This window comes from Sorex fumeus, unplaced genomic scaffold (genome assembly GCF_029834395.1).
Source record: "Sorex fumeus unplaced genomic scaffold, SorFum_2.1 ptg000122l, whole genome shotgun sequence".
NCBI lineage: Eukaryota > Metazoa > Chordata > Mammalia > Eulipotyphla > Soricidae > Sorex > Sorex fumeus.
Window position 1 is genome coordinate 49426142 of NW_026606179.1, and position 24599 is coordinate 49450740.

Consider the following 24599-nt stretch of genomic DNA (forward strand, 5'->3'; position numbering starts at 1 on the left):
GTGCTCCAGTCCTATTTTTCTCCTCAGTTCTATTTTTTTTAATTATTAAAAAAAAAATACTGGGGAGCCACATCCGGAGGTGCTCAGGGGGCCATGTAGTGCTGGGGAAACACGCAGGGCTCCGGCATACAAAGCGTCGACTCCAGTCCTTTAAGGCGTCTCCCCGCCCCCGATTAGATTTGGGGGTAAAGTCGAGTGGCTGCCCTCGTAGACTGAAGAGGTTTTGAGAGGATGGCTTTTCCGTAGTTAGGGGAAAGAAGATAAATTCCCTTTTGTCTCATGCAAAAGGTGAGGAGTTCCCTGTAGTTTGAGGGAGAGGAACGTCAGGTGCTCTTCGGTTTGGGAGAAGAGGAACAACGTCCTCTTCAGCCTAGATCGAGCTGGACTCTCAGCGAGCTTTCGGGCACGTTGGGGGCAGCTCTGCCCATCACGGCTTTCCGAGAGCTCCCAGTACGCGTGCGCAGTTCTGGTCTCGGCGGGGGCCCAACGGGGGTCCGAGGCTGGCGCGGGCGGCGTGGGAGGCCGCGGCACACTGCCCCCTGCAGTCTGCACCGAGCAGCACCCGGGCCCGCGGCTGGGTACCTAGGCTTGGCCGCCGCCCCCGAGGTGCGGGAGCTGCGCGCCTACCGCCCCCACCCCAGACTCCCCATCGCGTGAAGTCCGCGGCTGCCTCCACGGTGGGGGACGCGGCGGTGGCCCGAGGGGGCTGTGGCCATTCGCCGGCTCAGAATTCGGGTCGGGGGGAGGTTTAGAGAAGGTTTTGGGGGAACAGCCTCGCAGGAGTAGGTTGCAGGACTGGGGGGAGGGGGCGGGGCGTGGGGGAGGGCTCCTTGGACCGGGGAATTTCCAGAGCTGAGGCTGGTTCAGAAGGAGGAGCAGGGGTGCATGCTAGGACGCCGGGGCAGGGTCTCGGAGTCTCGACCTGGCTGAGGGGTATCGGAGCCGGGATTGGGGGGAGCGCGCCCCACGTGCCTGTGACGCGGGGGCGGCCGGTAGGCGGCGGCGCCGGCGACGCGGGGCCGGCGGCCGTGCGGTGCCGGGAGGGGGGCTCGGCGGGCGGCAGGATGCTGCGCGCCGCACTGCCGCTGCTCGGGGTGCCCCTGGCCGGGGCAGGCGCGACCGATCAGCCCCCTCCGGAGCCGGGGTCTCCCGGTGAGCCTCCCCCAGGCTTGGCGCTCTTCCGCTGGCAGTGGCACGAGGTGGAGGCACCCTACCTGGTGGCGCTGTGGATCCTGGTGGCCAGCCTGGCCAAAATCGGTGAGTGCGTGCGTGTGGGGCTCTAGGCCGGCAGCCCGGGCAGCGGAGCGCCCTACCCCCGCTCTCGCCCGATCCCCCGACCCTCAATTCCCAGATCCCGACTGGCTTCTGGCGCGGGTGCCCGGACTTTGTTTCCCATCCCACAATCCCACCTCTACCTAGTACCTGCGCCGCCTCTGGGGGGGGGGGGGGGGTCTCCCTCCTTCCCTTCTCCCGGGGCGCTGAGGATTTGCCTTTCTCCACGGGCTGCTCGAGCTCTCTCTAGATTCTTCCCTAGACTCCTTTGCCCTTTCTGTCTCCCCTTCAGTCCCCCCCCCGCCCCCCTTTGCGATTAAACCCTTCAGTCTGCTCTCCACCAATCCCAGCCTCCTAAAAGCCTGTGCCTGCGTCGTGAGGGGCCGCTGAAGGGGGTCCGCCAGACACTAACAGTCTCCCGGCGCGACCCCCTGCCAAGCTGTCCACTTCTCTAGCCTCTCGCTCGCTAAAGACTCCCCCTTCTTGTGTCCAGCCGTGGGCTTAAAGCGCCGCCTGCCTCCCACTTCAGGGTGCCAGAAACTTCCAGTAACTGGGGTCTTTCTAGTGCTGCCTGCAACAAGATGCTTTCAGAGCCGGACCACCGTTAGCCTTCAGTGCTCTGGTCCTTTCGTTGCGGAGCTCGGTTTCTGTGCTCTCCCAAGCAGTCAGTGGTCCCTCCTCCACCGAGACCCTCCTCCTTCTCCCTGTTGTGCAGGCTCTGCTGTGGGGGTGACTAATTATAGCAGAGCGTTGCTACTCACTCCCCGTCTATGCTGGCACAGCCTGTACTCCGTCTCACCGTCTTCTTGTGGGAACCACACAGCCTAGAGTTAGCCCCCACCCCTTCTCTCCCCAATGCTCCTTGTGCTGAGGGACTGGGGTGGCTGGGCAGGGAGCAGAACTCCACGCCACAGTGACAGCTCATTAATAACAGAAAATGGGACTTGAAATGCCTGCGGGAAGCCTCCTGGTGCCAGAGTCCTGGCTTTTGTAAGAGGTTATGGATTGCAGTGCTAGGGGAAGGTCCCTGAAAGGGAGGAGGGGTGCCCCCAAGGTAAGGATGAGCGTGAGGACATCCCTGACAGCTGAGGGGCTGGCAGCAGCACTGAGTGCCAGGTGGGAACACCCTCAGGTTTGGGAGTCAAAAATCGGACTCACTGTGAATCCCGAGTGGTGGGGGAGTCCCTTTTTATTTAGGGTCTGTGGCGATGACAAGTTTCCCCCATAAATCACACTGCTTTTCCTAGCTTGGATAACACCTCCTATGGGGGCAGGAGAAGAGAGCTGCTTCTTCAGCTAAAAAAAAAAAAAAAAAAAAAAAAATTCCAGCAGGGAGGGGACCTGGGGAAGAGCCTTGGCAGTCCAGTCCCTGCCCACATTTATTGGCGAGGCTGCCGGGTGTGACCCCACACAGCTGTGAGCGACTGTCAGCACTGCTGTTGTGATTTGTGGTACCACTACAAGTGGGACCTCCAGTATACTATAGCTAAGTATGTGTGAGCGCTGCAACCAAGTATACACCCCTGAGACACAAAGGGAAGCGATGGGGGACATTCGAACCACAGTGAGGGGAAAGAGGCAGAAAATACTACCTGGGATACTCTTCCCCCAGCTTTAATGCTGGAAGACTCCCTCCCTGGATTCACCAGTTAGATCTCATGATATGCCAGGCACTGCCCCAGACCCCCCTTTTTTTTGGGGGGGTCACACCTGGCGATGCACAGGGGTTACTCCTGGCTTTGCACTCAGGAATTACTCCTGGAGGTGCTTGGGGGACCATTTGGGATGTTGGGAATCAAACCCGGGTTGGCTGTGTGCAAGGCAAATGCCCTACCCGCTGGTGCTATCGCTCCAGTCCCTGCCCCAGGCCCTTTGGGCACAGCTTCAGAAAGACTTTGTGTCCCCAGTGGAAGCCTCCCCCACTGTCCACCACTCTGGAGACTGTATTGGGGAGAGGTGTTTGCTCTTGGTCTCAGGGCATAAGGGTAAGCCAGTGAGTTTCGTTTAGGGGGCAAAGGCAAGAGTGACAGTAACGCTTGAAGCTCTTTCCTGCCTGCTCCAACAGATTTAACTCACCTTTGCTGCAAATAGGCATCCTGACATCTTGCTAGGCACATTCCCACTCGTTCCTTCGTCTTACCTTTATAGTGAATATATTACCCATGCTACAGGAGAAGCTGAAGTTCAGGTAACTTAAATAGTTTGCTTGAGATCACACAGAAAGTGAGGGGGTGTGAAGAGCTGGAGACGTTCTGACAGCTAAGCCCCATGCTTCTCATTTATTTCGACTTTTGGGACTTGGGGACCACACCTAGTGGTGCTCAGGTCTTACCCTGGCTCTGTGCATAGGGATCAGTATTGGCAGTTTTCAGGGGACCATATGAGGTGCCAGGGATTAAACCCAGGTTGACAGCATGCAAGGCAAGCACCTTATCCACTGTACTCTTTGACCTGCCCTTAGACTTTTTGAAGGGCTGAGTCCTTACTGAGCTACAGCATAGAAAGCACCCTGGGCTGGAGCACTGTCGACAAGCCTCCTCAGAGGCAGACTGCACTGTGGCCTAGTAATAGGTAAAGTTCAGTAAGTGCCGACTGTAGAGCATGCTAAGTGCTTCTGAGTAGGTTGTTTTATTTAAACTCATAATAATTCTATGAGTTCTTTATGGTTTTATTTTTGTGGTTTTTTTTTTTTTGCTTTTTGCTTTTGGGCCACCCCCAGCGGTGCTCAGCGATTATTTGCATTATGAGTTTTAATTCCCATTTTGTGACTGAGAAAAGTGAAAGACAGAGTGAAATTATTTGCTCTGAAGTCACAGGATCTAGAGGAATTAGAATTTGAACCATGAGACCCTGAGTTATAATTATGCTATGCATAAATGTACCAAGTACTATTTGCCCCGAGATTCAGATACTGTCTATAGATAAGGGAGATCAGAAAGGTGAAATTGGAGCCAGAGGGATAGTACAACAGATAAGGTGCTTGTTTTGGTGTCTCGGATGGCATTCGGTCTACCCGCTGCCATCTGAGACATCACATTTGGTGCCCTGAGCCCAGCTGGGTGTGCCCCACCCCCACAAAAAAAGAAAGATGACTTCTTTTGAGGGCAAACATAGATGGGAGGGGCATTCCCGGAAGTAGAAAAAGCAAGCTAAGGCTGAGTTGAGACAAATACTGAGAAACAGACCACCCAGGTACAGTGGGGGATTTGATTGGCCCAAGAGCAGATTCTCCAACTTCCTGGCCTACTGTCCTTTATTTGGAAAAAATAATCACTCAAAACCCCTAGAAATCTATCTTTAAGCAAACAATCAGAAAGCACTCCCCAAATTGCTCTGGATGCTTCTCCTTCAACCCCCACTCCTTGTTCCAGCACCCCCAGGCAATGGTATCACCTGCTTTGGAAAACACTCCGAGGCTGGCCATTCTAGGAGTCCTGCATTTTTTCTTTTTTCTTGGTCCCAGGGTGAACACCTGCTAAGACTGAGAGGTTCTAGGCCAACGTGTATGTGCATGTGTGCACCCCTCATCCCCTGCCTGTGACTGCCCCCTCAACTAACGTTTCCTGCCCTCTTCTGCACTATAGTGTTCCACTTGTCCCGGAAGGTGACGTCTCTGGTCCCTGAGAGCTGCCTGCTGATTTTGCTGGGCCTGGTGCTGGGAGGCATCGTCTTGGCTGTGGCCAAGAAAGCTGAGTACCAGTTGGAACCAGGCACCTTCTTCCTCTTCCTGCTGCCTCCCATTGTGTTGGACTCAGGCTATTTCATGCCTAGTCGACTGTTCTTTGACAACTTGGGTGCCATCCTGACCTATGCCGTGGTGGGCACACTCTGGAATGCCTTCACAACAGGCGTTGCCCTCTGGGGCCTGCAGCAGGCCGGATTTGTGGGTGAGTGATCTTAAGGCCAGGGCTGGCAAAGGGAGGCCGTGTCAGACACATACCCCAGTTTCCTGCCCATCCAGCTCTGGAGATGCCATGGTGACAGAGTCACACTCTGAGTGCTGTCCTAGGCCCCACCCCAGAGTGCCAGGCAGCGCTCCAGATGGGCCCGCGGCCTTCATTCAGGTCTCTGCCAGGCTAGTCTGGGTTTCTGTAGCCTGACAGCAGAGCAGGGCTGGCTTCCGGCTGTGTGTGGGCTGCGGAGGCCGGAAAACCTGCCTGGACACTCTGCTGCTTCCTGCTCTCTGTGCCCACACTGACACTTGCCAGCCCTGCTTCCCTGAGCCCAGCTCATGTTGGGAGGGTCACCATCCTGGTTGTGCCCCAGTCTTAGTCAGGGAGGGTTGCTGACCTCAGAGTTCATTCTATTTATTATCATTGTTTTTGTGGTGTCAGGTATCCAATCTTGGATCTCACACATACAAGGCAAGAGCTCTACTGCTGAATTACACCCCGAACTTTCTTTCTTTTATGGTGCTGGGGCTCCAACCATGGCCTCACACATGTGAAGCCTGTGTTCCACCGCTGAATCACATGAACAAATATGTATTTTTGGTCCGGAGAGACACTACCGGAGTGAGGCACTTGCTTTGCATCTGGCCGACCCTGGGTTCGAACTCTTGTACCATATATGGTTTCCATACCACCACCGGGAGTGACCCTTGAGCAAAGAGCCAGAAGTAGTTCCTGAGCACTACTGGCTGTAGCCCCCAAACACAGTGCACTGTAGCACTGTCCTCCCGTTGTTCATCGATTTGCTCGAGCGGGCCCAGTAACGTCTCCATCGTGAGACTTGTTGTTACTGTGTTTGGCATATCGAGTACGTCACGGGTAGCTTGCCAGGCTTTGCCGTGCGGGCGAGATACTCTAGGTAGCTTGCAAGGCTCTCTGAGAGGGCCGGAAGGATCGAATCTGGCTCTGCTGGGCCGGCTGCGCGCAAGGCAAACGCCCTACCCGCTGTGCTATCGCTCCAACCCACCCCTTCCCTATCCGTATTATACATTCATAGAATGCAAAGTGCCAGTGCTGTGCATTCAGTGCCCAATTCTTTAGGACAGCCCTGCAGGGATAGCATGTGTCCCATGCAGTGGGGGAGGGACAAGACACCTGACACTCAGTTCCTGTTGGAACCAAGGTGGTGGGCAGGAGAGGTCCATTCTACTGATCTCTTCGCCTTCCCACTGCCCAGTCCTGTTTCCTCCGCTTTACCCTGCTTCTGCCTAAATTCATTCAACCCTGCTTCGTGATCATTCAGATTTCTTCCCAGATGCCTGGTGAGGTATGCCATCTCTGCCTGGGGATACCAGGTGCTTTTTTTTTTCCTGCTGGGGTGGAACTCTCTGGAACAGAAAAGGAAGGGAGGACATTAGCTCATCTTCATCACAATAAGCTTGATGTTGGCCAATCTTTATTGGGCCCGGGTACACAGAAAGATCTTTCTGAGGTAGATCCTGTTACATTCCCCATATCTGCGTGAGGAGATGGAGGCTCGCAGTGTGTGTTCAAATCCTGTGGTGCTCTTCCTACCCTCTTCAGCCCTTGGAGATGGAGCACACCCCCCATTCTCCTGCCACTGAGAACTGTGAATGTCACATCTCTTAGGCTGAGAACCACAGGTGCCCGAGAAAGCGCGTCTTTGTTCTGCTCTCTAATAAAGCCAGGCAGCTGCTGGTGGTTGGCTGCAGTCTGAACTCCAGGCCGGCTCAGCTTTCTGGTGCCACAGAGCTTTCTTAACCCACTCCTAGGTTGATTATTTTTTGCATTGTTTTGTTTTGGAGCCACCCCCTGGCAGTACTCGGGGCTTACTCTGGCTCTGCGCTCAGGGATCACTCCTGGTGATGCTCAGGGACGCCAGAGATTGGACCCAGGTCAGCTGCATGCAGGGCACACACCTTGCCCGCTGTATTATCTCTCCCTCTTGGGCTGATTTTTGCTGCCATCTTGTGAGGTAGGCAGATCAGGAGGCCTGACTGAGGGAAATCACTGTGTCAGTGACAGAGCCCGCAGCCCAGAGATGGTAAGTGGTCACGCCAGACCTTGGGCCTGACTCCTCACCTGCAGGCTGGCACTCTCTCTTCACCCTCCCATGTCCTCTCAGGTGTCCTGGTCGAAAGAGCGGGGCAGAGTCTGGGTCCCAGGACATTCTGCCCCTCACGGGGGACTGTCCCCATCTGCTCCTCATAAGGCCCTAGGGTGCAGGCGGGCTTTCTGGACTTCCTGCTCTTCGGGAGTCTCATCTCTGCCGTGGACCCTGTGGCTGTGCTGGCTGTCTTTGAGGAGGTGCACGTCAACGAGACACTCTTCATCATCGTCTTTGGCGAGTCCCTGCTCAACGATGCGGTCACCGTGGTGAGACGCTCCAGTCCCTCAGCCCAGGCTGCGCGCTCTGCCCAGGGCTCCTGCCCCTCCCCGGCATCGCCAAGCCCGCCCCCCCCTGCCGACTCCCCTCTTCTCCCTCAGGTGCTGTACAAGGTCTGCAACTCCTTTGTGGAAATGGGCTCTGCCAACGTGCAGGCCACGGACTACCTAAAAGGAGTCGGTCAGTATTTCCCCCCTCGGCTGGCGCGGGTCACCTGCTGTCCCGGGATTACCGAGTCTCCCCGCTCTGCACCCTGTCACCACACCTCCTGACAAGGAGGTGTTCCGGGTTGCCTGGCTCTCTTCCCTCCTCCCTGGAGCCAGGGGGGGCCCTGAGAAGCTGAGCAGGGGGGCTTGCCCCAGCTCCCAGCCTGGCCCACTCCACTTCCCGCCAGGCAGCAGTCTCGTCAGCCCGGGTGGGGTCCGGGCCAGGGCTCACGCTGACCCCCCCACTCCTCCCCCAGCCTCCTTGTTTGTGGTCAGTCTGGGCGGGGCAGCCGTGGGCTTAGTCTTTGCCTTCCTCCTGGCCCTGACCACACGCTTCACCAAGCGGGTCCGCATCATCGAGCCGCTGCTGGTCTTCCTCCTCGCCTACGCAGCCTACCTCACGGCTGAGATGGCCTCGCTCTCTGCCATTCTTGCGTGAGTCCTGGGATGGCCTTGTGAGCTGCCAGTGGTGGGGGGGAGGGGCTAGAGACAGTTGTCCCTCACCAGGATGGCCATCAGACCCTGAGGCCTGTGGGAGAGAGTCCCCTCAGACATTCTTCCAGGATCTGCTGTCCTCTTGTCCTGGCTGACCCGGCCCCCAGTCTTCCTGAGGTGTCCACAGCATGTGGGCTAAGTGGGAAATGGACCCCAAGGCTGAGTGTTGCAACTCAGCAGTTGTGGCCTTCCAAAAGCGTCTGAGAGGCAGCCAGTCAGAGATGTCTTTGCTGGCTTGTCCCTCTCCTGAGTGGGAGATGGAGTAGGGCCTTTCTCTAGGTCCTATGAACTGTCTAGGACTCCGTGTCTCCCCAGGCTTCGACTCTGAGAAGCTGATGGTCTGTTTTGTTTTGGGGCCACACCTGATAGTGCTCAGGCCTTACGCCTGGCTTTGTGTTCAGGGGTCACTCATGGCGGGGCTCAGGGGACTCTATGTGATGCTGGGGATTGAACCCAGGTCGGCCACGTGCAAGGCAAGGGCCTACCTGCTGTACTATCACTCTGGCCCAGGACCAACTGTCTGTGAAGGGCAGGGCCTTTTTCTGGCAGACCCAGCCCCCAGAGGCTGGGCCTCCTACAACCCACCCCTCACATCTCCTGACCTCTCCCAGGGTGACTATGTGTGGTCTGGGCTGTAAGAAGTACGTGGAGGCCAACATCTCCCATAAGTCCCGCACAGCTGTCAAATACACCATGAAGACGCTGGCCAGCTGCGCTGAGACCGTCATCTTCATGCTCCTTGGCATCTCAGCTGTGGACTCTTCCAAGTGGGCCTGGGACTCTGGGCTGGTGCTGGGCACCCTCTTCTTCATCCTGTTCTTCCGAGCCCTCGGTATTGTCGGCACCCTCTGCTCTCTTGCTCTCCTTTCTGCCCTGCCCCCCGTAGCTCATCCCTCATCTGAATCCACCTCCTGGTCATGTCCTCAGCAACCCTCCCCCACCCCTGCCGCCTCCCCCCTGGCTGCTCACCGCGCCCAGCCCCTGTCCAACCTGAGCCCAGATCCTTGGTACCATCTGCTCCCCATGTCCTCCACTCCCAACGCCCTGCTCCCACTGGCCTCCCTCCTGCTGTAGGCGTAGTCCTGCAGACGTGGGCGCTGAACCAGTTCCGGCTGGTCCCTCTGGACAAGATTGACCAGGTGGTGATGTCTTATGGGGGCCTGCGGGGGGCTGTGGCCTTCGCACTCGTCATCCTCCTGGACAGGACCAAGGTTCCTGCCAAGGACTACTTTGTGGCCACCACCATCGTGGTGGTCTTCTTCACGGTCATCGTGCAGGTGGGAGAGCTCACGAGGCTGACGGGAGAGGGGTTGGCCGGTCTGGGGGAGGCTGCGAGCGCCTGTAGGATGAGCGGGGAGTGGGTCCTGACATGGCGTGTGATGGGAGATGGGAGCCGAGCCTAAGCCCAGTGATGGGTAAAGAAAGGCAGCCAGAGGCCGGAAGCAGGGGACGGGGCTTACCCACTGCCTGTCCATAGGGCTTGACCATCAAACCTCTGGTCAAGTGGCTGAAGGTGAAGAGGAGTGAGCACCATAAACCCACCCTGAACCAGGAGCTGCACGAGCACGTGGGTACCGGCGCCCCGTCCCGTGGCTGTCCCACTCGCCCTTCTATTCTGAGCAGAGTCCTGATCCAGTCCCCCTCCCCGCCCCCCTTCTAGACCTTTGACCACATTCTGGCTGCAGTGGAGGACGTTGTGGGGCACCATGGCTACCACTACTGGAGGGACAGGTGAGGGAGCTGCCCCGAAGCTCCTTCAGCAGCAGCCGCCCCACCAGCCAGGGCAGGCTGGGGGAGGTGCCCCCCTTCCGAGAAGGGACAAAGAAGGGACAAGGGGGCCCCCTGTCGGAAGCCCCACGGTGGCCTCCCAGGCCTCAGGATCAGCCCAGGCTCCCCAGGAAGGCCTGCCCAGTCCTGCTTGGTCTGTGGCTTCTGTGTGCTCGACTCCGCCTGCCTATCTCAGGGTCCCCAAGGTCGAACTTCAAGACCCACTTGCACATGCTGTTGGTGCTGTCAGCATACCCCTTCGCCCCCCCTCACCTCCTCACCCTCTTCATCCTGCAGACCATCTCCCCAGAGGCATCAGCTTCTTAGGGGCCCCCCCAGCCTCCCTGACAGGACAACCCCATCATCCTCTCTAATTCCCCTTTGTAGTTCTTGTCAGGGTTGTAACTTTACGGTTGTTTGTGAAAAGCTCAGACAGTGTCAGGCTTTCTTGCAACCTTATGTATTCCAGAGGGGTAGGCCCTGAGATTCTCCCTGGCCAAGTTCCCCTACCTGGAGCTTAGGCCACTGCTGATGGCGCCCCAGTCCTGTCCAAGGTGGGGCTTGCTAGCTGGGCACCAGGGGATGGCACTCAGGTTGGGCCTGGCCTCCTCCTCTGTAGGTGGGAGCAGTTTGACAAGAAGTACCTGAGTCAGCTGCTGATGCGGCGGTCAGCCTACCGCATCCGGGACCAGATCTGGGATGTGTACTACAGGCTCAACATTCGGGATGCCATTAGCTTTGTGGACCAGGTAGGTATGTGGTTGCCTGTTGTGGTGGGTGGACAGGAGGCAAGGCCAGCTGAGTGGGGCAGATAGGCTCTATGCACGCAGGGAGGTGGGAATTCCCAGCAGACTCCTGGGTCCTGTGAAGTAGCTGATGCTGGCGCCAGGTGGCTGAACACGGCCATTCAGAGTCTGGCAAGCAGGATAGGGTGGAAGCAGCCGGACTCTGTCATGGAGGTGATTTATTTATTTGGGTCTTGGGGCCATACGTGGTGGTGTTCAGAGCTTACTCCTGGCTCTGTGCTCAGGGATCACGCCTGGTGGGGCATGGGGGACCATATATGGGCGGTTTGGGATTGAACTGGTGTTGGCCACAAGCAAAACAAGTACCCTACCCATTGTTCTATCACTCTGGCCCCCGAAAGTGATTTATTTCTTATCATAGGCTGGTGACCTTGGGTAAGACACTTTGCCTTTCAGAGCCTCAGTATCCTCACTTGTAAGAAAGTGGGAATAAGAATCTCTGGGGATTATAAAGTGCCTCACTTAGTGTCTGGAACAACTAAAGGACAAAATAAGGGCCAGGGATGTGGCTCAGTGGTGCAACACATATCTTGCATGTGCAAGGTTTGATCCCTAGTACTACCAAAAAAAAAAAGAAGAAAAAGAATGAGATAATGTTAACGATTGTTATTCTTATTTTTTTTGGGGGGGGGGGGCAGGCGGTGGTTTGGGTCATGTCCAGCAATGTCTAGGGGTTACTACTGGCTCTGCACTCAGAAATAACTCCTGGCAGTTCTTGGGAACCACATGGGATGCTGGGGATTGAACCCAGGTCAGCCATGTGTGAGGCAAATGCACTACCTGCTGTACTATTGCTTTGGCGCCACTATTGTTATTCTTTTTTGTTTTGTTTTGTTTCTTGGGCCACACCTGGCAGTACTTGGAGCTCACTCCTTGTGCTCAGGGATCACTTCTGGCAGGCTCAGGAAACCAGATGGGGTATCAGGGATCGAACCAGTTGGTTGTATGCAAGGCAAGGTGCTCTACCAACTGTACTAACTCTCTGGCCCCCACGATTGTTATTCTTAGAATTAAAAAAAAATACATATTCTCTGAATGTCTGCCTTCCTCTGCCTGACTGCGTCTGAACTCTTACCTCTGTGTTGGCCTCTGCAGGGAGGCCATGTCTTGTCCTCCACGGGCCTCACTCTGCCCTCAATGCCCAGCCGCAATTCTGTGGCCGAGACCTCTGTCACCAACCTGCTGTAAGTCCTTGAGTCCCCTTTCCCTTTTGGGCTGCTCTCCACTGGGTCCTCTAAATCTCTTCTGGGGAAGATTTGTGAGCCCCTCCCTGTGCCAGGGCCCAGGGTCCTCCCTTCCCAGTGCTCTTGCTCTCTGCCTCCTGCAGGAGGGAGAGTGGCAGTGGAGCGTGTCTGGATCTGCAAGTGATCGACACAGTCCGCAGTGGCCGGGACCGCGAGGATGCTGTCATGCACCACCTGCTCTGTGGAGGCCTCTACAAACCACGCCGCAGGGTGAGTGTGGCTGGGGGGGGGGGGGGGGGGGGGAGGGGACGGGAGGCGGAATTCTGGGCATGGGGGTATCTGGGGCAGTTGTGGGCCCAGGCCTGTGAAATGCCCAATTGGAAGTGTGGGCTTCATAGTAGGGTGATAATAACCTGGAGCTGCTTTTTTGAGAAAAAAAAATGCTGAAGGACCTGTTAGCAGAGCGCAGACGGGATTGGAGGGAGGGTTGAGTGGCTGTGAGAGCTGGGTGGTGGGAGGGAAGGGGATCCCCAGGGGGTGACAGACAGAGGAGGGGTGCTGAGGAAGCCTGTGGATCAGCGTGGCTAGGGGAAGACAGACATGTGTTTGGGAGCTGAATCTGTTACAACCCCACAAGGGGGCAGCAAGCCATTGTCTTGGGCCTTTCTGCAAAGGGCAGGCCAGCTCTCACCATTCCAGGCAGCTTTTAATGATACCGTTTCTACTGTTAAGACAGAATTGGCTTCCTTTGACTTGCTCCCACGGGCCCTCATTTGACTGCGGCTCTGCAGAGTAAGGTTTCAAAGGACTGGCAGCTGCTCATTGCACACAGGCCTTCCTCCCCTCAGGCCAGCATCTCCCGTCCCTGGTCTTCTCCAGTCACAGGAAACAGGCCTAGAGTGAAGGAGCCATCAGAGGGGTGGGGGGTGGGAGGAGGTGGTGACGTAGAGGCCCATTTGCCATTCTCTCCCACAGCAGTGCTCTCGTGTTGGCTTGCCACCCTGTCCTTAAAAATTTTGTCCTTAGGGGCTGGAGCAATAGCACAGCGGGTAGGACGTTTGCCTTGCACGTGGCCAACCCGGGTTCGATTCCCAGCATCCCATATAGTTCCCTGAGCACCGCCAGGGGTAATTCCTGAGCGCAGAGCCAGGAGGAACCCCTGTGCATTGCTGGGTGTGACCCAAAAAGAAAAAAAATTTGTCCTTAGGGGGCTGGAATGATAGCACAGTGGGTAGGGCGTTTGCCTTGCACACAGCCGACCAAGGTTCAATTCCCAGCGTCCCATATGGTCCCCTGAGCACCGCCAGGAGTAAATCCTGAGTGCAGAGCCAGGAGTAACCCCTGTGCATCGCTGAGTGTGACCCAAAAAGAAAAAAAATTTTGTCCTTAAAATTCAGGCAACCCTTATCTTCCTCAATTGATAGCTCTTAAATCTATGTCATCACTGGGCATTTGTTTTACCCCTTTTACTGTTTTTCTGATGGTAATTTCAGTCTAAAACTAGAGAGGAGAAAATAACACAGTTATCTACCACCGAGATCGAGCATGATTATTGGGGCAAGGTTAAACTTGGAACATTCTTTTTACTTCCCTACAAACACCATCCATATTTTATTATTGTAAACCAAATATTAGACATCATATATAAATATTTGAAAATGTATGGCCAGGTGGCAATACCTTAAAAAATTTATTGAGGTAATATTACTGTAAAAGATTTTTTGTTTATAAGACTGTGAATTTATTATTATTATTATTATCATCATCATCATATTTTTTGCAGTGCAGGACGTTGAACCGAGATCAGTGCATGCAAGACATATGCTTTGTCATTGAGCCATATCCCTAGCTCAGGTGTTACTTCTGGTTTTCTAGTCAGGAATTACTCCTGGCAGGGTTCCATATGGGATGCCAGGGTTCGAGCCCGGGACAGCCATGTGCAAGGCAAATACCCTACCCACTGTATTCTCTCCGCCTCATAAGACTACATATTTTAAGATTACAGTATCATACATCTTCAAAATATGTTATTACTCTACACCCATTGCCAAAATAGTAAGAACTAGGGCTGGAGAAATAGTATACAGTGGGTTTACATTTACCTTGTATTAGCCTGCTGGGTTCTGATCCCCAGCATCCTATATGGTACCCTGAGCACCACCAGGAGTGATTCTTGGGTGCAGAACCAGGAGTAACTAACTCCTGAGCATCACAGGGTGTGACCCCAAAACAAAATAACACACAAAAAATAGTAAGACTTTTCTTTTTGTTATTTTTTTTTTAAACATAGGGCTTATTTTGGGCTCTGTGCGTAGGGATCACTCCCAATAGTGTCGGAGCATAGACGATACCTGGGATAAACCCCAGTTAGATGCATGCAAGGCAATCTCCTTACCCACTGTATTACCTCTCTAACCACCTCCTTTTTTTAACCTCCTAAATGGTGCTCAGTAGACTCGGAGGCTCCTCCTAGAGAGTCTCAGTCAATAGACCAAGGGCACTTTGCTGCTCAGGTGTAGCAGCACTGGGAGGTGTTTGGGGGACCACGTGATGCCTGGGATCAAAGCCATATAGGCATGTGCCTTAATCCCCAAACTATTTCTGGCTCAAAGTAGTAAGAACTTTAAAAATTATAATCATAATATCACTATCACGACAAATATCAATAATTCCTTCTGACATCAATATCTGATCAATTATTCAATTATTCCTTTTTGCCAGATGTTTTTATATTATGATCAGAGTAAAATCCACACTTTGCATGCACTAAATATGTCTCCTTACTCTTAAAAATGTATGACAGTTCCCTTTGTCACCACACCCTCCCCCCTTATTTATTGAAGAGAATGACTTATTGTCCTGGAGAATATCACTCTTTGCAGATTTTATTTTTGGGTCACACCTCACAGTTCCCATGGGACATTCCTGGCTCTGTGCTCACGGGTGGTGCCTGACAATGCTCAGGGGATCATGCAGGCCAGATGCAAGGCAAGGTCCAAAACTTCTGTACTATCTTCCAGCCCTATAGATTTTGTTGATGGTGTTCCAGTGGTGGTGTTTAACATATTCCTTCATCTCTGGTATTTCTCGTTGAAGCTAAAGATCTGTTTAGGTTCAGAAATGTTCCATAGGCATGCAGCGTATTTCTCGGTGCATTACAGCAGTAAGTGCAAAGTAACTGGTTGTCAGTGATTGTGTAAGATTGACCCATGGGGACTGGGAAGATAGTCCTAAGGGATAGAGTACATATTTTCAGTAACCCAACCCCTAATTCCTCATGTCCTTTACAAAAATGTCAGTAGTGCAAGAGACAAAGGTGACCAGGATAAAATTTGAAAGGGACATATAGAGTTACAGAGCAGGGTGGTCTGGAGATGAAGATCTGGAAACCATTTCTACAGATGTTTCCTGATGGGGCTATGTCAGTATTCCTGGGAATCTTTTCAAGCACCCACATTCCTGCCTTTGCCTCAACGTGGAACAGGATGAAGAATCTAGGTGCTGAGGCCAGAGACAGTTACAGAGGTTGAAGCATTTGCCTTGCAGCAGCCACCCCAGATTCTAATCCTGACTGTATATATTCCCCTGAACACCACCAGGGGTCACTCCTGAGCACAGAGCCAGCAATAGCCCTTGAGCACTGTCAGCTGTGGCCCCAAACCCAAAAGGGAAAAGGCCGCCATGGTGTCATTGTGGCCCTGAGAGATAGGATACGTGTCATTTGATATCCCAGAATTGGGAAAGGGGGTACAGCTGGGGACTGGGAGAGCCAGATTGGGGTGAAGAGGTTCTGGGAGAAAGAAAAGCTGCCTGGTGTGAAGGAAGAATCTGAGGCGTCCGGCTGGATTGCCTTGCTTTGATGTTTATTCCGGGTGAGTTCGGGTTCCTGGGGGGAGCTGAGGCCTCCGGCTCACGGCAGGGCGTTGTCATTGGCAGTACAAAGCCAGCTGCAGCCGCCACTTCATCTCAGAGGATGCGCAGGAGCGGCAGGACAAGGAGGTCTTCCAGCAGAACATGAAGCGGCGGCTGGAGTCCTTCAAGTCCACCAAGCACAATGTCTGCTTCACCAAGAACAAGCCGCGCGTGCGCAAGGCCGGCCGCAAGAAGGCAAGAGGCTTCCAGCTCCCCGGGGGCTAGGCAGGAGTTTGAGTGTTAGAGTCCAGCCCCACGCGGACCCCGTGGTTTATTCTTGAGACCTTGGTGGCTATAGCAGTTTGGGTTACCTTTGGCATCTTCCTGGGGCCTACGGGGGACCATGTACCTCCCTCACTACATGGTCACCTTATAACAGAGGGGAAACAAGTAGGAGAAAGATGATTCCTTGGGGCTGGAGAGATAGCAGGTAGGGCATTTGCCTTGCAAGAGGCCAACCCGAGTTCGATTCCCAGCAGCCCATGTGGTCCCCCAAGCACGGCGCCAGGAGTAATTCCTGAGTGCAGAGCCAGGAGTAACCCCTGTGCATTGCCAGGTGTGACTCAAAAAGCAAAAAAAAAAAAAAAAAAAAAAAAAAGAGAAAGATGATTTCTTGACGGGGAGCTGAGGTCGTGCAACTCTTTGAGTCCCAGATTCAGCCCTTCCTGGGGTGCAAAGGGATGGGGACCCTTTTCTCACACAGATAGCCTTTCCCACTGCTCTATCCTATTGGGGTTTGGAGTCTGGCCGGAGGCTCAGGGATATTTCTTTTTTCTTCTCCTCAGAAGGATGGTGTGATGGGCACTGAGGCTACAAATGGGAAAACACCCCGAGACTTGGGCCTGCAGGACACAGGCAAGAAGGGGGTATGGTAGGGAGGGGTGCAGGGGAACGGAGAGGGAGTACTGCGAGTCGGTTCCTCCCCTCAGGTGGGCATATGCACGTGGGTTCCAAGTTCACAGCAGCGTTGGGGGGCCTAGAGCTATATAGTATAGCGGGTGGGGTGCTTGCCTTGAATGCAGGTTCAATCCCAGACACCCCATAGGGTCCCTTGAGCCCGCCAGGATGATCCCTGAGTGCAGAGCTAGGAGTAAGCCTGAGCACTGAGCACAGCTAGGAGTAAGCTGGGTGTGGCCTCCAAACAAAAACGAACAGAAAAAGCTGTGCTGGAAACAGTCACCATCAGGGTGCCACAGGCGGGGCCTGAGGGCACCCACACTCCATCGTGGAGAACGGGACCTTCCTGGGCCTTGCATGACTGCTCCTAGGGGCTCAGCGTCCTGTCTGCCAAATTTGGAACCTGAGGGTTCTGAGAGTTCCCTGGTCTTGCTCCTCCTGGCTGTGGTGCAGAGGAGAGGGAGCTGGAGTTTCTGGGGGTGCCTCCTTGAGCTGGAGTTTCTGGGGGTCCCTCCTTGAGCTCTGCAGTCTCTCCCCGCCCCCTGCTGGTGCTGAAGCAGCTGGAGGAGAAAGTGGGTGTCTCCATCAGGGGTGGGGACCAGGGTTGGCTGGGGCTTGGGAGGCACCAGGAGATCAGGCTGGCTGCCCCATTTTGTCCTTGACCCGTCCAGGTGCTGTCATCCTCACCGTGGAGTCTGAGGAAGAGGAAGACAGCGACAGTTCGGAGACAGAGAAGGAGGATGACGAAGGGATCATCTTTGTGGCACGGGCCACCAGCGAGGTTCTGCAGGAGGGCAAGACCTCAGGTGAGGGTCCTCCCGCTGCCACCAAGCACGGCCGCCCTCCCTCTTCTCTTATGCCCAGCTCTTTCCACAGCCAAGGATTGATTCAGCAGGATGAGCATCCTTCTTCCTTACTACTCTTCCTTTTTTTTTCTCTTTTTCTTTTTGGAGGGTGAGCAGTGCTGGGGTTATCCTGACTCTGCACTCAGGAATTACTCCTGGTGGTGTTTTGGGAACCATATGGGGTGCCGGGGATCTAACTGGGGTCAGCTACATGCAAGGCAAGCGTGTATATGACCACACCGACCCATCCTTTCTTTTTCTTCCTTTTCTGCCTCTCTTCCTTCCTTTCTGGGCTTTTGGGCTGCACCTGGCAGTGATCAGGAACTATTCGTAGGCTCTATGCTCAGAAGTGGCCCCTGGCAGTGCTCAGGACATCATACGCAGTGCTGGGGACCAAACCAGGGTTGACCACATGCAAGAAAAATGACTTAAACACTGTACTATCTCTCTGGACACTTTTCTTAACTTTATTTTAATTAAAACATTTTTTTTGGTGTTTGGGCCACACCTGGCAGTGCTCAGGGCATATTCCTGGGTCTGTGCTAAGGGGGTCACTCCTGGCAGGCCTGTGGGACTATATGGGATGCTGGGGATTCAACCCAGACTGGCCCCTTGCAAGGCAAGTGCCTCCTTGCTGTACTCTAACTCTGGTCCTGCTGGGTAACTCTTTAAGCAGCTCCGTGGCCCATGCTGTGTGAGGTTCTCAGGTCATGAGAGAGCAGCATCCCTGGGCTGCCCTTCACCATCAATTCATGGTGCAGAGGCTGGGAGATGCTCAGAGGGCTGAGCTCAGCTTCGCATGTGGGAACCCAAGGTTTGATTGCTGGCATCCCTGAGCACCACTGGGAGTGACTCCTGAGCACAGAGCTGGAAGTAGCCCCCGGAGCACTGCTGGGTGTGGCCCCCAAATCCAAACCCAACAGACTAAATCTTGGTACAAATGGGTGTGATCTGGCAAAAGTGGAATGAATTGACTTCTTTATTTTGTTTTGGGTGCTCAGGGGTTACTCCTGGCTCTGTGCTCAGGGACACTGCTGGTAGGGCTTGGGGGACCGTATGGAGTGCTGGGGACTGAACCCGGGTAGGCTGCATGCCAGGCAAGTGTCCTACCCACTGAACTATCTCTTGGGCCCCAAGAATAAACGGATTTATGAAAATGTGTTTGCAGTTGAAAGGGTGCCGCGGTGATAGTGATGAGAGTCGTGTGTCCTCTTTGTCTCCAGGAAGCCTTGAGGTGTGCCCAAGCCCGCGGGTCATCCCACCCTCTCCGACCTGCGCCGAGAAGGAGCTGCCGTGGAAGAGTGGGCAGGGGGACTTGGCAGTCTACGTGTCCTCAGAGACTACCAAGATTGTACCTGTGGACATGCAGATGGGCTGGAACCAGAGTATCTCGTCCCTGGAGAGCCTGGCGTCCCCACCCTGTACCCAGGCCCCGACTCTGGCCCGCCTGCCTCCCCGGCCCCTGGCGGCTGAAGAGCCGCAGGCCTTGCCCGACCCGCCTTCCCAGCCGCCTTCCCAGCCACCGCCGAGTTTCGCCTTTCCCCCGAGCCTGGCCAAGGCGGGCCGCTCCCGCAGTGAGAGCAGCGCTGACCTCCCCCAGCAGCCCGAGCTGCAGCCCCTCATGGGACACGAGGACCACAGCCACCTCAGCCCGGGCACTGCCAACTCCCACTGGTGCATCCGCTTTAACAGAGGCGGCCGGCTGTAGCCCGGGGCCGGGGGAGTGTTCCCTGGGCAGTGGGCAGCTTGCCCAGACCGATGGCACTGGAAGGGTCTCCTGGGCGGGTCCTCCCAACCTTCTGTGAGGCCTGAACGCTCCTCTAAGCAGTGCTCAGAGCTGCTGCGGGCTGCATGGAGACGGGGAACAAGGCCCCTTCCCCAGGGAGTGCTCCTGGGGTCACTCTAGGCAGCTGTTCCTGACCCCAAAGCAAGGGGTCTCCTTCCTCTGGGCTTTCCTGGCCCACCTCCAGCTCAAGGACCTTCTGGGTACTGAGGCCGGCCGCATAAGTGCTGGTCCCCAGAGGGCCAGAGGCGGCCGGCGGGCCATGTTCTCCCGTCATGTATTAGGGAGGGGGAGTCTCCACGCCTTGCTTGTTCTCCTTCCCTGGGTTGCCAGTTTTGGGGGTGATTCCTCCTCTCCTAGGCCCGATGTCCTGGAGCTCAACCAGGGTCACTGCAGGGCACTGCTCAGTGTCCAAGCCGGATGTAGATTTGGAGAGAAGGGTGAGACAGCGGTCTCTTGGGCTCCTCCATTGTTGCCTGGAGACTCCCCAGGCTAGAATGGAAGTGGGAACTGGATGCCGGGCCTGGCTGAAGAAACCTACCCTCTCTGTTTTGTACCTTGAATCTAAGACGCAGTAAACTTCTCTCGGCTGGACAGGGCTGACTGCGTTCATGTGTCTTCAGGTTCTGCAGGGAGGGGAAGGGTGCAAGGTTTGTGCAGGGAAGGAAATGACCGTTTCCCTCAGCTGGACCCAGGCTTTCTAGGCTAAAGAACGGAGGGGGGATGTGTGGGAAGATGGTTAGGCCCTCTGGCCCCTCCTCACACCTCCCTTCAAGCTTCCCTGTTCTGAGCTCTTAGTGGGCCTAAGTCTGGGGATTACTGTGTGGGCACAGGGTCACAGAACCCGGGGTACACAAACTGGGGAAGGTTAGCAGAGAAAGAAAGGTCAGGAGCTAAGAAACGCCAAGATTAGCCACCTCACCTTGGGACCGAAAACACCATAACTCAGAACTGGCGGGGGGGCGGGCTTGGGCAGGGGGACAGAAGTGGGCGCATCCCAGGGGTGCTGTTCACCGGGGATGTCTGGCCTGAGACAGAGAGCTCAGATCTGGGTGGTCTGACATTCGACTCCCGACACCTAAAGTGAAAATTCAAGTTTCAAAATTAAAAACATCTGGGGCCAGAGTGATAGTACCATGGGTAGGGTGCTTGCCTTGACTGTGGCAGATCTGGGTTCGATCCCTGGCATCCCACATGGTCCCCCTGTGTACCTCCAGGAGTAATTCCTGAGCCCTGAGTGTAGAGCCAGGAGTTAATGCCTGAGCGTTGCTGGGTGTGGCTCAAAAAACAAAAACATGAAAAAAACATCTTTCTTGGGGCCAGGGAGATCGCTCCAAGAGCTGGAGTTCCTGCAAGGCAGGCACAAGGCCTGGAATTGGGTCCCTTACACTGCCTGAGTCCCTGACCACCTCCGGGGTGGCCCTGGTGAACCCTGCACCTCTGAGCCTGAGCACGGAGCCATCAGGCACGCACAGCTTGCTGGAGTGTCTGTAGGAGTGAGCCCTGGGCTATCCAGCACAGCTGGGGAGGCTGGGAGGAAAATCGTGAGCCATGATGCACATACCGTAAAATTCACCCGTTAAAAGGAAGAGTTCAGCTGTTTTCAATATACTCGCAGATGTGCAACTCTCACCACAACCATCTAAGTTTAGAAGGTTTTCGTCATCCCCCAGAGAAACCCGCTACCACTGGATGGCTCCTCATCCTGGCATGCGCAGCCTGAGGTCGTGCTAACCTACTTTTGACACCGTCAGTGACAAACTTAAAGAACATTCCCTGCTTCGTGTTCTGCCTGGGGGAATGGGAGCCGGGAGAGCAGCCTCGGCTCCCCCGCTCTGTTTGCAGCTGGCAGCAATAAGGACGAGATTCTCATACAGTGACTGTGCTCTGAGGTCTCATGGCCACTGCCACCTTATGGTGTTTGTTACCTACTCTCTCTGAGCCTCAGTTTGTCATCTCTAAAATGGGCTAACAACCTTCCTTCCTATTTGATCTGGCTGCCGTCAGGATTTAATGAGACAACTGAGCCAGGACTAGCCCCTGAGCATCACTGGGTATATAAAAAAACAAACAAACCTTGGCCCCAAAAGAGAGAATTCTGGCACAGAGTCAGCCCTGATGAGGATGGTGTGTCCTTGGTCTGGTAGCCAGGAAGTGCTATGGCCTGGAGAGAATGAGAGAGGGAGAGAGAGTATTGTGTGTGTATGTACATGCATGTGTGTGTGTGTGCGCATGCGGATGGGCTCAGATGGCATGGGCAAAGGTGGGTGAATGTATATCCAGTAGAAAATAGCAAGACTGACTGGAATATACACGGCAGAAAGCCAGGACCAACGAGTGGTAGGGAGAGACCAGCCAGAAGCACGGCAGCTTGGGTGCCAAGCCTCGGCCAGGTGTGGGTTTGTTTGTTTGTTATTTTGGGCCACACCCATCTGCTCTCGGGCTTACTCCTGGCTCCATGCTCAGAGATCATTCCTGGCAGGGCTCAAGGGACCCTATGTGGGGCTGGGGATCAAACCTGGGTCGACTGACAGGCAAGTCTCGGGTTCCCCAAATGCGTTTGTTTGTTTTTGGTCAGGTGTGGGGGCGGGGAAAGGGGTCCTGGGGGACCCTGAGAGGGGAGTGGCCATAAGGTGCTTCTGGGGCTCTGGTGCAGTGGTATCAGGGAAGAGGGCGGAGGTTGGGTCCCTAGAAAGACGGCTAGAAACGGAGGCCCTGCCACAGGGCCCCTGCGCCAGCTGAGGGAGGGGAACAGGGAGCATCATCCTCAGACCTCAGGGGTTGGGCTTCCCGGGGGGGCTGTCCGGGCTATCTTAGCTGCAGCCAGGCCTCATGGGAGGACGGGCCTGGACAGTGGGGGCTGCTCAGTGGGTCTTACAGCCTGCAGGAGAGCTGTGCAGGAAGCCAGGCGGCCCCTGGATATTCTGAAGCCACACTCTGGGGAGCCTGGGGTCACGGGGGTCAGAGGTGAGATGTGGGAAGGTTTGGGTGCTTGTCGCCACCCTGTATGGAGCAAGCCCCATGGAGGGAGGACTGAGTCTATGGCCCGTGAGCTCCAGGGCGCACTGAACCCCTATTTTATTATAATGCAACTGACTTATGTTATTCGGGCTGGTGAGCCGAGGGCGGGCCGGGCAGGGGGACGTTGTTGAGCAGATTCTGCAGTGGAGCCACAGAGCGGGGCCCATGAGTCACTGCTCGGTCCTGCCAGCTCAGCCCAGAGTCTCCTGCTGAGCTCAGCCATTCAGGCTGAATCCAGGCCCCAGGGCACACCCCCCCACAATTGTCCCCAGTCCCCCCCCCACACACCCCTTGGTGGCATTGGGGAATTGAACCCAGGGTCTTGCACATGCCAGTCACATCGTCTACCCCTGAGCGATGTCCCAGTGTCAACCCTGTTTGTTTCTTTGCATCCCGCACCCCACACTGACAGCAGCCCCGCTGTGCCTCTCAGCCTTTCCTGGGTAAAAAGCAGCAGACTGAGCCCCAAGTCCATTTCTGAGTGCCACTCTCTGGTTCTGGGGTACCGCAGGGGGCGGGCAGTGTGACTCAGTTCAGTCAGGTTGAATAAGTGTGGATGGGGTTCAGCGGTGGGTAGCACACGGTTGGTTTCCATGAAGCTTACCCGGCACATTTCTGTGTGGAAGGAACAAACCAGGGCGCTGCTCCGGAATCGTCTGCTGCCCGCGAGCGTGCCCAGAGGGGCTGGGGGTGGGCTGGGGTGAGCTCTGGCGCTTCAGGCGAAGCCTCCGACTTGCTTCTGACTCTGGAGGGGTACGTATGCCTGCCAGCGGGGCCCTCGGCACTGTGGGCTCTGGGGGGACTTGGCTGGTAGGAGAGGAGAGAGCAGGAGGAAGTGACTGGGGGTGAGGGGTGGGGCTGGGACAGTGCCGCGGGACAGTGTGTGAGAAGGCTCCTGGGGGAGCCAGCTGGGGAGTCTGGGTGCTGATGTGGCAGCTGGGGCTGGGGGTGCTGCTATTCTGGTGCTTGTTGCTCCTGATGCCCAGGGTCCCTCACAAAGGAGGTGCCTGTTCCAGCAGCAGAGTAGCCTGTACTCCCACTGTGCCACCTAACCCCCTCCCTGCCCCCACCCCCTGCCTAGGTGCGCACACACACACACACACACACACACACACACACACACAGCGCCAACGTTCCCCACATCTTCCCACCCATTTGGGGCTGTGTCTGGCCGGCGCTCACAGCTAATGATCACAGGTCACTAGTGTGACCCCTGACAGGGTGAAATGCAGGCAGGACACGCACACTGCCCAGAGCTGGCCTGAAAGGGGACACATGGGATTTCCCGATTCCAGGAGAAAGAAAGTACTTTCGTTGTTCACAGTTGAGGCTCCAAGAGAAGTGACTGCTGGAGTTCCCCCCAGGTATAGGGGTACGCTTGGGGGGGCATTAGGCTGGGCTGGGCTGGGGTGAGAGGGCTCTCTGGCTCTGGGAGGTGCCAGGAAGTCCCAGCTGCCCTGACAGGAATTGACCTGGGTAGGGTGGGGTGAGGGCTGGGGTGCATAAGTGACAGAAGTGCCAGGGTGCCCAAGGGAGTGGGGAGTGTCTATCCAGGACCGCATCCCCTGGGGTCTCCAAGGAAGACGAGGGCTTCCCTCTCTCACAAAGACATACACTCTGCCTCCCAGAATCCCTGGTCTAAGAAAGTCTCTTATCTGGAGCTGGAAGGATGAGCCCTCTTGGCCTTGCTGCGGGTGGCTGGGGTCAGACTCTCCTGCGCTGATCAAGAGTGAACCCCGCCCTTGGGGCTGGAGCGATAGCACAGCAGGTAGGGCGTTTGCCTTGCATGCGGCCGACCCGGGTTCGATTCCCAGCATCCCATATGGTCCCCTGAGCACTGCCAGGAGTAACTCCTGAGTGCAGAACCAGGAGTAACCCAAAAAGCAAGAAAAAAAAAAGTGAACCCCCCCCCGAGAGTTGGATGGGGTGGGGGGAGCAGAGCCACTCCCTTCCATTTCCCCAAATCGACCCTCACTCACCCTGGCTCACAGAGGGTGTCCCCAAGGCGGGGCCGTTCTTGGCACCACCCCGGAGGGCAGGCAGAGAAGCGCCAGGAGCGGACCGCGTGCGGGTTCCGGGCGCGGCCGGCAGGGGGCATCTCCGCGTTTTCTGGG

General features: G+C 55.6%; 1 protein-coding gene across 3 annotated transcripts; it reads left to right on the forward strand.

The window, feature by feature from the left end:
* The first annotated feature begins 852 nt into the window (after positions 1-852).
* SLC9A5 (solute carrier family 9 member A5) lies at positions 853-19447 on the forward strand. 3 transcript variants are annotated; one of them, XM_056135880.1, is made up of 16 exons: positions 853-1257; positions 4857-5159; positions 7396-7559; positions 7671-7749; positions 8033-8210; positions 8882-9102; positions 9345-9547; positions 9748-9837; positions 9931-10001; positions 10657-10786; positions 11939-12027; positions 12171-12297; positions 15964-16134; positions 16728-16794; positions 17508-17642; positions 18905-19447. In XM_056135880.1, the coding sequence occupies exons 1-16, from the start codon at positions 1065-1067 to the stop codon at positions 19387-19389; spliced, it is 2706 nt and encodes a 901-aa protein (XP_055991855.1). In that variant the 5' UTR covers positions 853-1064; the 3' UTR covers positions 19390-19447. The 3 variants fall into 3 exon arrangements, with proteins under 3 accessions (XP_055991855.1, XP_055991854.1, XP_055991856.1); XM_056135879.1 differs by having other exon boundaries at positions 854-1257; positions 16725-16794; XM_056135881.1 differs by lacking the exons at positions 853-1257; positions 4857-5159; positions 7396-7559 and having other exon boundaries at positions 7685-7749; positions 8119-8210; positions 16725-16794.
* The last annotated feature ends 5152 nt before the right edge of the window (positions 19448-24599 follow it).